Source organism: Mus musculus, chromosome 2, assembly GCF_000001635.26.
Source record: "Mus musculus strain C57BL/6J chromosome 2, GRCm38.p6 C57BL/6J".
NCBI classification, from domain to species: Eukaryota; Metazoa; Chordata; class Mammalia; order Rodentia; family Muridae; genus Mus; species Mus musculus.
Genome location: NC_000068.7, coordinates 126,666,540 through 126,684,753, shown reverse-complemented (window position 1 = coordinate 126,684,753; position 18,214 = coordinate 126,666,540). Strand labels below are relative to the sequence as shown.

General features: G+C 42.3%; 1 protein-coding gene and 1 long non-coding RNA gene across 27 annotated transcripts in view; both read left to right on the top strand.

Annotated features, from left to right (window-relative positions):
- Positions 1 to 318: 318 nt before the first annotated feature.
- The window catches only part of Gabpb1 (GA repeat binding protein, beta 1), a 55,529-nt gene continuing 37,633 nt past the window's right edge, over positions 319 to 18,214 (top strand). For 8 of the 26 annotated variants that reach the window (NR_073183.1, NM_001271469.1, NM_001355108.1 and 5 more), the window contains exon 1: positions 9,162 to 9,398. Coding sequence is in view for 5 of the 26 variants with exons in the window: in XM_006498756.2 (XP_006498819.1) it covers positions 9,436 to 9,459 (24 nt within the window). In the remaining 21 variants the exon portion in view is untranslated. Of the gene's footprint in view, positions 9,460 to 18,214 lie in introns of all 26 variants that reach the window. The other 18 variants (XM_030247527.1, XM_030247522.1, XM_006498761.4 and 15 more) reach the window with 9 other exon arrangements.
- Positions 9,467 to 14,826, top strand: A630026N12Rik (RIKEN cDNA A630026N12 gene). Its single transcript, NR_166192.1, has one exon. It is a non-coding gene; the product is annotated as an RIKEN cDNA A630026N12 gene (long non-coding RNA).

Sequence of the window (18,214 nt, the reverse complement as noted above, 5' to 3'; positions counted from 1 at the left end):
CTATTAAGGAAAACATTTAATTGGGACTGGCTTACAGTTCAGGTTTAGTCCATTATCATGGTTGGAAGCATGGCAGTGTGGGGGCAAGCATGGAACTGGAGAAGAAGCTGAAAGTTCTCTGTCTTGATCCATAGGCATCAAGGAGAGACTGACAGTTTATTGAAAAGTTTAAGCTGATTGTTGGACTACTCGAAACAAAAGGATTCATTTCAAAATATTAGTGCTGAGAACATGGCTGGGTCACTGCCATGCCCCACACCCCAAACCAGCCCAACCAAAATAAAATCCCAGAAAACAAAACACACACACAGCTTTTTATCTCAAATAAGAAACAATTTATTCTGGAGTCACATAGTGATCATGGCCTGTGAACACAGACTCAAATTACCCCAAAGTTAACATTTCAACATGGTATCAGTTTCATGAAGTTTTTTATAGTAATAGGAAAAGAAAGCCATAAATCTTTTTTTTTTTTTTAAACCCCCTGAGACAGGGTGTTATGGTATGGTTCTAGCTGGCTTGTAAAAGACCTGCCTGCTTCTGCCTCTTGAATGCTGGGATTAAATCCTTGGACCACCATGCCCAGCATTCATTTTTTCCTCCCAAAGAAGTTTTAAATTGGGTGTGGTAACAAACACCTTTACTTCTAGCATTCAAGGAGGTACAGGTGGCCAAATGTCTGAATTTAAGGCTAACCTGGGCTACAGAGTGAGTTTTAGGATAATCAGGCTATACACGGAAACCCTGTCTTGAAAAGCCAACAAAACAAAACAAAAAACCCCAATATTCTCAGGAGAAGCTAAAAATATTATTATGGGAAATTTCAAAAGAAACTAATTCTAATCTTCATGTCTCAGTTTGAGGGTTTCAAAATTTCACTGTACCCAGCAGTAGTAGTAAGGGAGATAGCAGCAGAGTGTGAGGATTGGACACAATTACTACCAATAGATTAGTGGAGAAAGTAGTTTATTTCTATACAATTACACTTATAATCTTCAACAGTAGGGACAAAAAATACTTTAAAAATTACATTTTGGGGGTGGGTGGTGGGTGGGCATGCACATGCTATGGTACACATATGGCAGCCTGAGGACAACTCACTAGAGTCAGTTCTCCTCTTGTACCATGTCGGACATGAGGATCAAATTCAGGCAAGTGCCTTTCCCAGCTGAACCATATCAAAATCTGCTCTTTAACAGTTTCCTCCAAGATTAAAACCTTCCACCAGAGGAGGCAGCTCATTCAGACACAGGATGTTCATAGGGAGGTGAAACAACCAATCCAGCAGGGACGGACGCTCAGCAATCACGAACCTCGGGAAGGAAACAACTCAAAGTAGCGTCAACAAGTCCCTGAAACCAACAAAAAGATTCACTATACTCCTCTCTCCCCAAATGTGTAGATAAGCAGTAGACTGTTTGAAATATACTCTCAGACAAACCAAGCTGCCTAGAACAGCAGTCTTAGGTCTCAGCAAAATCAGTTATGAAGTAGCAACAAAAATAAACTTATGGTTGGGAGTTCCTAAGACCATGAGAAATGTGTGTTTTTCAATGATCATGACTCACAGGCTGAAAACTGCTAGGCTAGAAGAATATCACACAAGACATGTTGCTTACAAGAAGCAGAGACTTGGAAAGTTGCCTCAAAGATGCTCAGAACACTTCAACTGCCTAGAAAAGATATCTTCTAAGCTGTTGAGCTGCCAACGAGTCCAACAGCAAGCCCCAGGTTCCCAGCTTATGTGAACTGTCACTTATACTGGAGTGGGATTTTGGCAATGGCATCTCTTCTCTGTAAATAAACCTATTAAAACTCTATTGTTCACCAACTCAGACTTTGGTGGTATCCTTACTTTGTTTGGTCTATCATGTTCCCCATCTGGTTAGAAGACATTTGTTCCCGTCTCTCCCCAGGAATAGAGTCACACAACACAATCCCAGAAAGTAGTTTCTTAAAATGGATTCTGCTTCAGATGAAGGTGCAATGGATACTATGAGAATGATACCCAAAGACTTACAACATTAAATAAACTCACTGTTATTGCTTTCCTTGGTCATTGTGATGGTGACAAGAGGCAAACTAATGGGAGTGGGGTTTACTGTGGCTACATCTTGGCAGGGAAGGCAAGGTAGTGGGGACCACTCTTGGCTGCAGCAGGAATGTGAGGCTACTGGCTCATTTCTAAGCAGATTAGGAAGCGGACAGGACAGGAAGCAGAGCTGGGCTATAAATATTAAGGCTTTCTCCACCCCCTCAACCAGTACTTCCTCTAGGCAAGCCCTGTCTTCTAAACGTTCCACAATTTTTCAAAACAGCTGAGGACCAAATGTTCAAACATTTGAACTTGTTGGGTGCATTTGACATCTCAACACTGGCTAAAGCAGAAGCAAGGTTCTATTGCAAGCAAAATGCTACCAGATAGCATCCTGTGTTACTGGGGTATGGGAGTTGGGTCCCATAAACATAAACAGTTGCACAAAAAATGAAACATTTCAAGATATGAAAATAAAAAAATTTTAAAAAAAGGACAGAATTTCTGAAGAAAAGCTGAAAGGAAATGAACTTGGGAAGTCAAACAAACAGCTCAGAAGCAAGTATTCTGGACAGAGTGGACAGGGTGGAAAAGAGACTATGAGGATACACAGACAAGGAAGAGGAATAAATCTAACAGTCAAGGGAAATGTTAAAGACAAAAAACCAAAACCGATTATACAGGAAATCTGAAATATAAAAAGACCAATGGCTAGGCAGTAGTGGCGCTCACCTTTAATCCCAGTGTTCAAGAGGAAAAGGCAGGATCTCCAAGTTCGAGGCCAGCCTGGTCTACAGAGTGAGTTCCAGGACAGCCAGAGCTACACAGAGAAACCCTGACTTGAAAACAAATGAACTAACAAACAAAAAACAAAACAGGCCAAATCTATGAATAATAAGTATATAAAAAAGAAGAAATGCAGGTCAAAGACCCAGAAATATCTTCAACAAAATTATGGGATCTAAGGAGTTTTTTATTAAGGTGCAAGAGACATACAGAATACCAGAACCAGAGACGAAATTACCAGTCACATAATAAAAACATTTAATATACAGAACTAGGGATATTGAAAACAACAAGAGAGACCAAGTCACATATAAAGGCAGGCATACCAGATTAATGCCTGACTTAAATGGAAGCTTTGAAAGTCCTTGGTTCTACAAGTACTAGGACTACAGATGCCAGCCAAGACTAATATGCAAGTAAAACTATCAGGCATAATCGAAGGAGAAAGAAAATGTCTATGATGAAAAACAGATTTAAGCAATTTATATCCATTAAGCCAATTGTATGAAGGATAATACTAGAAGGAATAGTTCAGACTGAAGAAAAGATTAAACATATCCAAGGGGACCACACACAATTCCAGAAAAGCTAACCAACACAAGTTTAAGAAAATACTAGTCACAACAAAATAACAGGAATTAATAAACTGTTAAACAAGACTTCATATTAATGTTTAAAATTTCTAATAGGGGTTGTAGAGATAGCTCAGCAGTTAAGAGCACTGACTGTTCTTCCGAAGGTCTTGAGTTCAAATCCCAGCAACCACATGATGGTTCACAACCATCCATAACGAGATCTGATGCCCTCTTCTGGTGTGCCTGAAGACAGCTACAGTGTACTTAAATATAATAAATAAATCTTAAAAAAAACCACAAACAAACATTTTCTAATAGACGGATAGCCTGGATTAGAAAACAGGATCCATTGTTTTGCTGCCTCTCAGAAACATACCTCACTAACAATAACAGACACCTCCTTAGGATAAAAAAACCAAAAAACAAAAAAACCCAGAAAGAGCATTCCAAACAAATGTTGCCAAGAAGCAAGCAGTTGTAGCTATTCTAATATCTGAATGAAAAAATAGAATACTATTTGTTCCCCTAAGTTCTCTTTTGAGAAAAAAAATTCAACACACTCTCTAAAATAATGTACTGTGTCTTTGTGCCAAGGAATCCACTAGATGCCAGTTCAGAATTAAGAGGCCTGTTTGGAATCCTGCCTCTAACACTTAAGGTTCTTGGTAATTGGAGATAAGTTATTCAACACAATTCCTCACTGGGAAAGACAAGGCTAATATAATAACACCTGTCAGAGAATTATTTTGAGCACTGAGTGAGGCATTATTAACAAGATATGCTCAGTGGGTGGCATTTAATAAACAAGGGCTAGGCTGTCAAGGCTTGGTAGTTAAGAGCAGCAGTGTATTCTTCCAGAGGACCCAGGTTCAATTTCTAGCACCCACATAGTACTTACAACCATCTGTAACTCCAGTTCTAGGGGATACACACCCTCTTTTGACATCCTCTAGTCTTGCAGGCACCAGGCATGCAAGACACACACATGCAGGCAAAACACACACATATATTAAACTAAAAAAAAACAAAACAAACAACCCTCCCAGCTATATATAATTTTTGTTTCTATGTAGTTTTCTGAATCCATGTAGAACATGAAATATTCTTTTTTTTTGTTATTCTTAATAAATATTCTTAGTGTAAAGTACAAAAAGTAAAATTAAATGTGGTCTTTTCTGAAAACTTGATCCTTCTGACTCTTTACAACTCTAGAGTAGCCTTACAAAAATGATCTGGAAGGCTGGGAATGTGGCATGGTTAACAAAGACCCAGTCTGGCACACACCAGGTCTTGGATTTGATCCCCAGTACCATTGTTATCTGCTTGGGGGTAAAAACTAGAAGATCAGGAATTGAAGGTCATTCTAGTTACATAGAGGCTAGCCTTGGCTACATAAGCCCCTTAAAAGGGGGGGGGGGAACCAAACAAATAGAGATTGTTTTATAAAACAAAAATTACTAGAAAGTGGAAATTAAAAAAACAATAATATAGCTCTGGATGGTATATTTATAGATATTAATGTTAAAATTGTTCCATGCTTCTAAATTCTTACTCTTTCTTAATGTCTTGTCTAGTCACAAAGGGTCTGAAGACTGCACCAATGAACCAGACTTCCAGTTGCATTTTTGTAGAATAACTAAAGCTGAATCTCATGAAGTCAACGGGATGGAAGGGAGCACTGCCCCTAGGCCAGGTGTCACACCACACAGCCATCTAGTGGCATCCTTCTACCCTTAAAACATAATCTAGGATCAAAAACCACTGGCTTCTAGGGTCAAATTCACAATCCTTTAGTTTAGCATTCAAGGTTTGCTGGTCTATTCGCAGACTTTTCTAGGGGGCTAGTGCTAGGACACTCAGGGGCACTGCTAATGACAGGGAGAGGGCAGGCAGGCACTCCAAGGCTGCGTTTCCCTCTTCTTTTGTGTTTTGTTTTTCTTTTCTTTCTTTCTTTCTCTTTCTTTTTTGATATAGGATCTATCTAGACTCACCTGCCTCTGCCTTCCAAGTGCTAGGATTATCCAACTGAAATCTTAATCCAGAAATTCTTTTTTGGTTTTTCGAGACAGGGTTTCTCTGTAAAGCCCTGGCTGTCCTGGAATTCACTTTGTAGACCAGGCTGGCCTTGAACTCAGAAATCCACCTGCCTCTGCCTCCCAAGTGCTGGGATTAAAGGCATGTGCCGGGCTGGTGAGATGGCTCAGTGGGTTAGAGCACCCGACTGTTCTTCAGAAGGTCCAAAGTTCAAATCCCAGCAACCACGTGGTGGCTCACAACCATCTGTAACAAGATCTGACGCCCTCTTCTGGAGTGTCTGAAGACAGCTACAGTGTACTTACATATAATAAATAAATAAATATTTAAAAAAAAAAAAAAAAAAGGCATGTGCCACCACGCCCGGCTCAGAAATTTACTTTTAAAACATTAACTTTAGTTTAAAATTAAGCATGGCTTAATCACTACAAAACTTTTTAATGTCTGGAGCCAGGTGGATAGGTAAACCAACTTTTCAATTTAATGAAATCAAGTATTGAGATATGCTTTTAAAATTATTTATATACTAGATTTCAAATAGTGAGAAAGGAATAAAACTGTACTTCATATAGATCAAAGACATTAATTTCACTTTCTTTCCTTTCTTTTTTGGCTTTTTGAGACAGGACTTCTCTGTATAGCTTCACCTGTCCTGGAACTCTGTATTCAGACTGGCCTTGAACTCAGATCCAACAAGAGGCCTTTGCTTCTGGAATGCTGGGATTAAAGGTGTGTGTGTGTGTGCGCGCCTCTACCGCCTGGCTCACGTTTACTTTTAATGAGGTTACTACAAAATTCTGTGCAGCTTATACTTTTACCTGACGTTAGTAGCTCAGGCAATCACCCTCAAAGCTTAGACAGCACTACTGTTTCCTTTTCCCTCACTCCACACTTAATGAACAAGACAGATTATGCCTAATAACTTTCATGGAACCATCTGCTTTCTCCATCTCTACTGTTGTCTGTGTGACTCCATTCTTGAAACTTTCAACGGTGACTTCATCTTCCCGAAGCTGCAGACTTTTAATCCTTCCCACCTTCCCTTTGCTCCCCTAGACATCAGCCTACTGGCCTTCTGGAGGTACCCTTAAACTTCACAAACTGCCCCACTTCTTTCCAGTGACCGCTTAGCTCAGACACCACCTCAGGGGAGACTACTTGGAACCAAGTGCCAGTATTTTGTCTGTTTTTTTTTTTTTTTTTCCCACTTGGAGAACTACTTTATCCAGTTACCCTTTCATTTTGTGAAATTATTATAGGATATTATCCTTCATCCATTTTAAAACTCTAGTTGTTCTTCCTTTTACCAGCAACAGTAGCTGAAGCCATGTTCTTAGCTGCTACTTTTATCTTCTCTAGCTCACAGAACAGGACTATAAGAATGGGCACTCCACACCGAGCAGTGGTGGCGCACGCCTTTAATCCCAGTACTTGGGAGGCAGAGGCAGGCAGATTTCTGAGTTCGAGGCCAGCCTGGTCTACAAAGTGAGTTCCAGGACAACAGTCAGGGCTACACAGAGAAACCCTGTCTCAAAAGAGAGAAAAAGAATGGGCACTCCAGCACTGCTGAAGGAATGAACAGAGCTGATTAGACAGGCCCATAGGCTTTCCATGGTCACACAGAAGCTTCATCTTCCCTAGCAGTCCTCTCCCTTTGCTTTTTTCAGTGAACACACTGCCAACCCTCAAGTACTCTGACAAACTTGAGTCACCTTCCTTGACATCTCCTTCAGGCATTCTCACATCCAGTCAAGCATTCTCCAAATTCCTAACAAGCAGTTGTGATTTCCTTGATTCCTACTTGTGACTACCTCAACCTGTGTAGTCAGTTTTCCAAACTACTGCTTCTCCATGCCTGGGGCGTTTTTACTGAATAGCTACCAGTCAAAAACACCAACTCATTAAGGAGACATTCAAGGAGGTCACTCAACCTCTACAGGTCCATTTCTGGGAATGATCGAAATCATCTCTCTAGTTCTGCATTACTGTTCCCTTCGACTGGATGGCCTTCACCAATTTCTGATTTCTATATAACTTTTATATAGCTATTTGATTCCTCTGTAAGGTTACTGTGTGTGTCTGTTTGTGGCAGGGGAATATTCCTGCAATCACACCACATTCAGCTTTTCTGGCATAACCACTGATGATGTATACTCGTCTAGATGCTATAGCACAATTAAGGCAATTAACTATTTACTCAAAATATTATGGAAAGGAATAACAATTTAAAAAAATTCATAAGAGCTGGCAGTATTGGTACACCCCTCTAATCCCAGCACCTGGGAGGCAGAGGCAGGTAGACCTCTTTAAGTTTGAGCCCAGCCTGGTCTACAGAGTGAATTCCAGAGCAGTCAGAGCTTCACAAAGCGAGACCCTATCTCAAAACCAACCAACCAACCAAACCTAACCAAAAACCCCTGAAATAAAATATTAAATAAAAAGAAAAAACATGAACTATGCTCTCCCCATTCTGTTTACTTTGCTATGTCTTACACTGGCTACAAACTTTCACTATATAAATAAGAAAGGCAGCCGGGCGTGGTGGCCTTTAATCCCAGCACTCGGGAGGCAGAGGCAGGCAGATTTCTGAGTTCGAGGCCAGCCTGGTCTACAAAGTGAGTTCCAGGACAGCCAGGGGCTATACAGAGAAACCCGGTCTCGAAAAACCAAAAAATAAGGGCAAGTGTCCTTATCTGAGGACAGACACACACAAACACAAATGAAGTCTGTAAACAATTTGGATCTCATTTAAGCCATTTTGCTCCTAGGTTATTCTCGGTTGTCTCCGATATTCTCATTCCTAGATACCTGACGCCAAAAGTTCCACGGGTAGTGGACTTTTCGGTGAAATATATCAAAGTGGAACTTTGAAAATCGCATGTGAAGTAAATTTATAAGGCTTTTCCTTCACAAATCATCATCTCCCAATCAACTCTTGGTTCATTGAAAGTAAAATACGTCACTAGGCATGGTGGTACGCGCCTTTAATCCCAACAATTGAGAGGCAGAGGCAGGCGGATTCTTTTGAGTTTGAGGCCACCCTGGTCTACAAAGCCAGTTCCAGGTCAGGCAGGGCTGTTACAGAGAAACCTTGCCTCGAAAACAAATCAACAAAAATCCTGACAATACAGACAGGAGAAAAGCGTCACTATTACAACATTAAAAAAAAAAAAAGCCACAGAAACATCCACGTCACACACGACCAGTTTACACCAGGTGAAGAGGACAGGCATCCTTTGTTCCCGCACAGGCCCCACAACCAGCGATTCCGGGTACCTTCCAGGACCACGGTAAGTTAAATCTTAGGTACCCGGCTGCCCTTCCGCCTGCCGGGAATCTGCTAGAACACCCCATAGTCAAGTCCAAGCTCCAAGCGTCCCGAAATGCCGGCACTTTCCGTGTCACGCCGGGGGAGAACTTAGCACACGCACCCCTAACTCCCACACATCCCGCCCCGCGACGCGGCGCGGAACACCCAGCCGCGCACAGGGCCACCGCAGCGCTCACCCCGCTGCCGCGCAGGCGCCGGGCGAGCCGGGACTTGCGGTCGCCCCGCGGATCATTCCGCCGCAGCCTTTGTGTGGCCGAACGCTAGAAATGGCTTATTTCCTTTCTCCCCGTTTAAAGTCAGAAGCAGACCCTCTCATCCCTTTCTCCCGCCGGAACGGGGCTGGGGGAGGGCGGCGGCAGGCTCGCTCCCGGGGCCAGTGGGGCGGAAACGGGCGCGGGTTGGCGAGGCCGCCGCAGGCATGCTGGGAGCTCGGCCGCCGTGTCCCTCCGCGCCGACGGGGACTTTTCGGTGGGGATTTTGGGCGCCGAGCAGACGCGGCATTTTCGGAAAATAGCGCCCTGTGCAGCGAAGCGCTCTGTGTGTGGCGGGGCCGCGTCTGCCCTGACGGCTCCGAGGCGCCGCGGTCCCCGCACCTCCTCCCGCTGCTCCCCCGCCGCCGCTCCCGAAGCTTTTCCAGGTCAGTGCGGGTCTGTGTAGGGCCCTGTTACCACCGGATGTGGAAGTTGATCTCTTCGCTGGTAAAAAATAATTCCACTTCCCCCGGAACCCAGATCATCCCCGCGATTTCCTGTTTATTGCATTAAGGCGCCGGGTTTCCGGGGCTCCTGGCCCCGCTTGTTTGGCGGGGGTCGGCGGGGTCGGCCTGGGTGTCCGTGCTGCCGCCGCCGCCGCCGCCGCGCTTTGTCCGCCCGGCGCTTGGCTTCTGGGAGGGGCGGCAGACATGGTGGCGGCCGCCGCCCCCTCCTCGGTCAGGCGCCGCGGCCTCCTGCGGGCCCCACGGGTCGGGTCTGCGGTGGGGTCGCCATGGCCGTGGGGGTCCGGGCCGGCGGGGCAGGCGGCGGGAGAGGCGGCGCTGTCCCCGCCCGCTCCTTTGTCTCGGCGGCCTGAGGGCCTGGCCTGGCCGGGCCGACGACAAGCGGGAGGGAAGGCCGGGCCGCGCTGCCCCGCTGGGCCCCGCGGAGCCCGGGGCGCTCGGGTTTCGGCCCGAACAGCCGGGTCGGGGCAGGGTAGACGGGCCAGTCCGGAAGGGACGGAGCCTGCCATTCTCAGTGGCCGAGACTTTTGCCCCGGAGACTTCGCCACCGGAACCCACGCGAGCGCGGGTGCGGAAAGAAGCCGCGAGTTTCGTCGGTCATGTCTTGCCTGGGCACAGATCGGTGTTGAGTGTGCTGTTGTGAACCTCTCCCACGGCGTTGAAGCCGCGGGCTTAGCCTTGAAGTGTGCATCTCCAAAATGAGAGCGAAGGAAAGCGGGCCTACCTGCTGGCTTTTTTTCCCTTGAAGCTTTTGCTTTAAGCCCATTTCCACTGTGTCTAGCAGACACATTTGCTTTAAAGCAGGGAGCGAGACCACAGTACTTCTGAAAGAGAGCTTCATAACGTGGGAGTAATTTTTAAGAGTTCTTTCTGCAGACACTGTGGTTTGTTGTCTATTCAGGCAAGTTACTTTCTGAAATGTAATTTTTATCTGGGGGTAAAAAAGAACGGTGGTGTGCTTTTTCTAGGGAAGTAGTGGCCTTCCCAGAATTGAAAACGCACCGAATTTAGTACGCAGACGATAGTCTACCTCACAGAGATTCACCCAGATTAATTTAAATATAACTGATAGCTTTTTGGCTCTTAGGCCTTCAGACTCTGACTTTTTAAGTTTTAAGGGAACTGATGGCTCTTATCCCTTTATTCGCTTTTCTTATTTTGTCAAAAATGAAAAGTAACGTGTCAACTCATGACTTAGGCAAGAGTCACATTGTTTTGCACTTTCGAAAGTCTTTTTTAAAGCCTAGTTTAACAGAAAACATTCTTGAGTCAATTTTTGCAGACAGTCTTGTGATATGCCACATAGCCAATGGAAAACACTGTATGTATATTATGCTTTTTTTAAAAAACATGATATATCCCATCCTTCTATTCAGCATGTTAAGTACAATCAAGATATTGTGAAAGACAAACTGAATGAGAAGAATGATTCTTGTAGTTTGGGGGAGAGGCCTCTAACTTTTTAAAAGATGGCCATTTAGATGCTTAAGCATTGCAGAGATTATAATTTACCAGTAGCCTTGATATCTGGAAATAGTCCAAGTGACAAGACATTTTAAAGTTCCAGTTCATATGCTTAACGATGTACACATATAATCAGCGTGTAAAGACCCGCTTGTAAGTACCTTCTTCACGAGGACACGTGCATCTTAGGCGCTTCAGACTTCCGTGGGAAGTGAGGTGTTTGCCGAAACAAAATGCACATGTAGTTTGCATGTGTAAGTCTTAGCCTCTTCCCTGACTCAGTCTGGGTTTCTTGGGTGTGGGCGATTAATCTGTAATAGTTCAAGATGAGTTTGGGGCTAATGGCTTTGGAAGGAAGCTGAGTTTCCAGTGGTTTCTTAAAACCCTCGTCTGATTCTGTCAGTTGACCTCTGCTGTTTCATCAACAGGAAGCATCTGGCCATTCTTCATGTCATTGTCAGAAAGTGCCAGGTGCATTTTTATGTTTGCTATTATGCATATCAAAATTGGATCTTAATTTTAACCTCGTTTTTATTCCCCTCCCTCCCTCCCCCGGCATTTTAAAAACCCGTGGTATCTCTAGGTATAGGTGAGGCAAACATTACAAATTCAAAAATTGTCACATGAAATTTTAGGTCAGAAATTAATTTTTGAGTGAGCTCAAGTTTCTTGCAAGTTGTCTTGTTAGTAAATGCACTGATGATGTCCAATCCTTATCTCACCGGCTATCTTAGAGACTCATGTCAAGGCAAGTTCCTGGACATCTAGGAACTTGTTTACATATTGACAAATATGACAATTTGACATTGTATACATGTCATATAGTGTACAAATTAAGGTATGTGTTGGGACCCATTCACTTTCTCTGCTCTAGTTTATAAATGTATAATTGCAGTCGTAATATGAGTGTGGGTAGCTGTCCAGTGATCCAGTGGCTTTTTAACTAAAAATTACATTTCAGTAACAAGTGTCTCAACTTGGGGTCAGTTGTAATTAGCATTTTCCTTGTCTGAGGAGGATTGTTCCTTCATCCCTGTAAAAGATAAATCTTGTGTCAGAAGAAGTTAGAATTAGAACCTGTGTTCTCAGCTCTGCAGTGTTGTCCACAAAGGTTAGTGCATTTTTATTTGGACTGTGGATGTTTATGGCAGTAGAGATGTAGGCAGAGAGTAAGTTCTCCAAAGACAAGACTTGATTTATCCTGATAGAAAAAAAGTTGAAGAATACCAGTTGAAGCTTTTCTGGTCACAGGAGCTGATACTGACTCCTGTGTGCCTTAGTTGTCTCATTTGTACAGTAGGAATAATTACATGAATTCTTCCATAGAAAGTGGTCACAATGATGCCTTAGAGCACTGATTCCCAACCTTCCTAATGCTGCCACTTTTTAATACAGTTCCTCATGTTTTGTTGACCCCCTAACCATAAAATCATTTCATTGCTATTTTGTAATTAATTTTGCAACTATCATGAATTGTAATGTAAATATCTGTCACCGGTAGTCTTAGGTAATCCCTGTGAAAGTGATGTTTGACCCCACCCCTCACCCCAAGGGATCACAACCTATAGGTTGAGAACTGCTGCCTTAGGTCATTAATAGATCAGTAAATTTTACTGTTTTTTTTTTTTTTCCTTAATTTCAGTTTAGCTTTAATTTTCCCCAAATCCACTGTGTAGTCCAGGCTGATTTTGAACTTGGAGTAATTCCCTTGCTTCAGTTTTACAGGCTGGGCTTACAGGCATGAGCCACCATGCCCAAGCTAGTACAGTTACTGTGGGCTCTCAGCCCCACTATTGAGAGCCCTTGTAGTCAATAATCTTGGAATTTGTGTGTGTGTGTGTATGCATATGCATGTGTTTATACATACAGACATACATATATGCAAATTAATGTTATAACCTTGGAAGGAGTTCATTGTAGTGTCTTCTTTCAAACATATCCATCTTAGCTGGAAATTATTCAAGTTTTTAGGCTAAGTGGGATATAATAAATGTCTTGCTGTGGGTTCTGGTAAGGTTTTTGTGTTTTTATTTATTTCGTATCAGTGTAAGAGAGCCCCGGCACTTTAACTAGAGGTTAAAGGACATTTTGGGAGCTGGTTTCTTCTTCACTATTTGGGGCCAATGATCAAACTCAGGCCAGGCCAGGCTTGGTTGCAGAAATCTTTGGGGCTAGAGAGATCCATGCTTCATTCAGAGCACTCAAGTTCAGTTCTCAGCTCCCTTGTCAGACAGCTCACAATTGCTTATAATTTTAGTTCTGGGGTGTGTGACCCCACTCCTGCACATTTGTGGCATGTAGACAGGGCATCCTGTTTCTGTGCATTACACACATTAAAAATACCCTTTACCTCTTGAGCCAACTCATCAACAACTGTGAATCCTTCTATTTTTTAAAAATTATGTTAAATCCATTGATACTGTAATTATACAATGTATCTTTTTCTAGAAGAATTTTGAGCATCTATTAAAGTTAGGTGTTTAAATCTCATTACACTAGAGAGGTGAGCTACTACTAGTCTGGTAATATACTATAGTAGTGATTCTTTAAAAGAAGTGAGTGGAGGTTACCATGGTACCCCTTTCTAATATAGCCCCCTCCTACTTGGTAGATGGAGCAAAGTGGTTAAGACCATAAAATTATAATATTGTACACTAGACTTAGGTCATTTCTTTCATGATGAAAACTATTTGCTGGGTGTGGTAGCATATCCCTTAATCCTAATACTGGGGAGGCAGAGATCTCAAGTTCAAGGACAGCCTGGTCTACAGAGCAAGATCCAGGACACAAAGAAACCTTGTCTCACCTTCCAGATGAAAACCCCAAGAATCAAAAAAGAAAAGTATTGGATGTGTAGTTTCTTAAATGCTGTTGTCTCCGTTGTGTCTATGGCACTTATATTCAAACATTTGGCGTAAAAGTTTCCCTTTGTATTCAAAATGGCTTATGTAAAATCTTTGACCTATATGACTATGTAACTGATTGATCATTTATAAGACCTCCTGTCCCAGTCCTTCTCTTAATACTATGATCTGAACGTGCCTTCCTGAAATTCATGTGGAACTCTAAATCTTCAAGATGATGGTTTGGGGTAGATGAGAAATGTAATATCTTTTTTTTTTTTTTTTTTTTTTCTACCTGCCTCTGGCTTTAAAGGTGTGTGCCACCAACTCTGGGCAAATGTAAAGCCCTTTTGCATGACATTAGTGTCCTTAAAAAGAGACTGCAGACAGCTAGTTTCCCCCTTCTATGTGAAGGCACAGAAAGAGAATGCTGTTGATCCATACCACCATGATCTTAGACTTTGTGTTCTGGAACTATGAGAGATACATTGCTCTTGTTTGCAAGCCAATCAGTTACGAGCATTTTGTTCTGTGTGGCTCAGACTGAAGACAATTTTGTCCAGTGCATTTTGACATTAGTCACATTCATATTTCTGTGTTCCCTTTATCAAAACTTCCCACCACTGATTTCTTCAGTGTTACCTCACCTGGCAGCGCGTGTGAAGAAGCTCAGTGACTAAGATTTCTTGACCACTTTACCTTGCGGTGAACAATTTCAGATAGTCCCATGCACCTTGGGAATAGTTTTGCTAATCTAATGTTTTTTTCCTGATTTCTTCTGTTCCTGTTTGACTCAGTTGATAAAGATAACTTCTACTTACTGGAAAAAAATCCAGGCTATAAGCTTTCTGTCATTGTGGTGTGTACCGTTCTACCATTTTGTGGACTAAACAAAAGAGGAATCTTGTATTTTTAGGAATCTAGCTGCCACATTTAACTTTTTCCCCTCTCATTGCGTCATTATCTGTGAAGGTTTATTTCCCTTGCTTTCAAATGTACAGACATAAAATGGAAGAAGAAAATAAACTTGAGAGTTACCTTTAGTTATCTGCCTCATTCCTTTTATTTCATTATTGTTAAGAGCCCAGGTACAGTTTGTGCTCCAGGTTCTTTTACTACTTTTCCTGACTGCTTAAGAGGAATAACTGTCTTTATCTTAATTATATGGAGCCAATATAGATATTTGCTTAACTTTAGGAAATTTTAGATTTATGTGTGTGCATTTTTGTCTGCATGTATGTATGTGCATTGTGTGTGTGCCTGGTTCCTGCAGAGATCAGAAGAGGGCAGTAGATGCCCTGGAACTACCATCGTGAGGGTGCTGGGAATCAAACTCCTGTCCTCTGCAAGAGCAAGTGTTCTTGACAATTGAGCCATACTGCAGCCCCCTGTTGCTTGATTTCATAAAGGTGCTTAAGTTTATTTCTCTTTAATATTCTGTTCTTTACTCCTTTTGATTATTGTCTTTGTGTGTGTGTGTGTGTGTGTGTGGTTGGTTCTGTCACCAATGTCATCATTCCTGCCAATGATAAGATAGATCATGTGCATCCCCCCCCCCCCCCTTCCCACACCCCAAAGCTTTTTGGACTGCTAATGAGAGTGTAAAGGCTCAGGGTTTAGTGGAAGTTAAGGAATTTGCATCACCTTTAGATTTATTACTTTCTGGCCTCCTATCAGTTCTCAGTTTTTCTCTCCCTCCTATCTTGAAGTTGTCTATGATACATACTTTTCCTTTATATCTACCAATTTTCTTAAGATTTTTCTTTCTTGAGTCCACCCTGAATGTGACTGAGAATAATTTCCCCTCAACTTCCAAATCCGTGCTCCTGAAAGCTCAAGAAGAAAGTTTGGTTCTGGCCTTTGAACCCTCCACTCCACCACTAACCTTTGCACTCACCACTGCCAAGCAACGTAGATTGAACCTGTGCTCAATAAATGTTTGGATAATCAACACTTTGAATAACCCCCAGTAGTCTGCAGGATAAAGTCTACTTTCTGATACTCATACTTTTTCCTATTATATTTGCTTCTTTGACTTTACCCCTTACTCTGAGGCATCATAAGACTTCTGTTTCCTTGTTGATAATGTTCTTCCTTTTCCTTCCATTTTAAAATGTACTCAGACACCCTTGTCCATGCTAGGCTCTGTTCAGATCGTGTAATGAGTAAAATAAGCCCTGTGAGGCAGTGTTGGTGCATGCCTTTAATCCCAGCATTGGAGGGTGAGGAGGGGCTGTGCAAAGGCAGGTGGATCTCCTGAGATGGAGCAAGTTCCTGGACAGCCAGGGCTACACGGAAACCCTGTTTTTGTCTTTGTTGTAGGGGCTGTCATTTGAGTGGAGGGCGTAGTAAACAGTTTCTGGTGTTGGGTATGAGTAGAATAAAAAGGTACAAAGTTAGGTAAGGAGAGGGGGTCTGTGATATGGCTACCACTTGAGTGGTCAGAGACTTAGACTTGGGCACCAGAGTGAGAACGTGTTCTGGATTGAAGAAACTCAAGATCCTAAGTGGGTTGGGTAGGGTGTGCCTGCTTGGCATGTTAGACGATTCCCTGAGACCTGCCTTTAAACCTATATAGCAACAAAGTAGTTTTCAAGTTTTTAAAAACTCTGCTGGGCCTCACATCAAAGGAGAGGTACTATTGAGCACATTTTCAGTCCTCAATACCCACAGTAGGAAAAATGTTACACATGGTGGTCATTTCTACTCATTACTATGTTTTTGTGCATATGTGTACATGTAACTGTTTTATGCTTAAATTTTTAAAAGAATACTGGCTCTAAATCACTAGAATGTTGTGTCATGGTTCATGAGAAATTGAAATCTGATACATATCTACTTGTCTTTCTGTTGCTGTGAAGAAGTTCCATGACTATAGCAACTTTTTTTTTTTCTTGATTTTTTTCGAGACAGGGTTTCTCTGTGTAGCCCTGGCTGTCCTGGAACTCACTTTGTAAACCAGGCTGGCCTCAAAATCCACCTGCCTCTGCCCCCCCCGAGCAACTTCTTTTTTTTTTTTTAAGTATTTATTTATTTATTTATTGTATATGAGTACACTGTAGCTATCTCCAAACACACCAGAAGAGGGCATCAGATCCATTACAGGTGGTTGTGGGCCACCATGTCGTTGCTGGGAATTGAACTCAGGACCTCTGAAAGAGAGCAGTCAGTGCTCTTAACCACAGAGCCATCTCTCCACTCCTATAGCAACTCGTATAAAGGAAAGTAATTGGGGCTGGCTTACAGTTCTGAGGTTTTAGTTCATTATCATCATGATGGGAAACATGGTGGCATTTAGGTGGACTTGATGTTGGAGAAAGAGCTGAAAATTCTACATCTGGAACGGCAGGCAGCAGGAAGAAGAAAGAACTACTGGGCCTGGCTTGAGCATCTGAAACTTCAAAACCCATTCTCCTTGACATCTAACAAAGCCACATGCCCTAATTCTTTTAAATCCTATGAGCCTAGTGGGTCCATTTCTATTCAAACCACTGTACTATTTAAATATAATTTTTTTTTTAAGTCTGAACTATAGACTGATTTTTGTTATCGTCTCTTCTCTTCTCTTCTCTTCTCTTCTCTTCTCTTCTCTTCTCTTTCTTACAGTGCTAACCTTAACAGTTGAAGCATCTCTTCTAGCACATGCCTTGACTGTATAACATTAAACTTTACAATGGTCCATTTTTTCCCAAACCATAATTCTGTTCCACATGTTCCTTTTCATTGTAAACCTGTATAACTTGTTAATAACCATGACATAGACGCAACACTGTGCAGGCTTGACATTTTTTCTATACCCAAGAAATTAGTTCATTACTTTTTCATTAGCATTAGGCAAGTTCTTAGGACATGAGCAAACACCAGCCATGTTTTTGCCAAAGTTTTTTTGCCTCTTGCACAGTTGTTAGTATTGTTCCCTTCAGGGCCTGTTGAACTGGGCCAGCTTAGACTGTGCTGCCTTCAGAACTACTGTCTTCCAGGTTTTTCTGAGAGTGGCTCTTTAAGCTTTTGATTACAGCATTTAGATGCTTTTCTAGTCCAAAATTCCAGTCTTCCACATTCCTCAAAAAATGTAAAAAGTTAGTGAGTGAGTGTGTGTGTGTGTGTGTGTGTGTGTGTGTGTGAGAGAGAGAGAGAGAGAGAGAGAGAGAGAGAGAGAGAGAGAGAATACATAAGCATGGTCAGGTTCTTCGTAGCTACAGTCCACTCTTGATACCGACTTATGTACTACTCTTATGTTGCTGTAACAAAACATGGCCAAGGCTTATAGATGAATCTAAGTTTATAAAAGAGAGAGTTTATTTGGAGTGGAATCCTGGCCCCTTTAAATCACATTTGCAACAATTTTTATTTGTTTCTTTTTAGGAGCAGAATTTTTTTTTTATAAGATTTATTTGTTATATGTAAGTACACTGTAGCTGTCTTCAGACA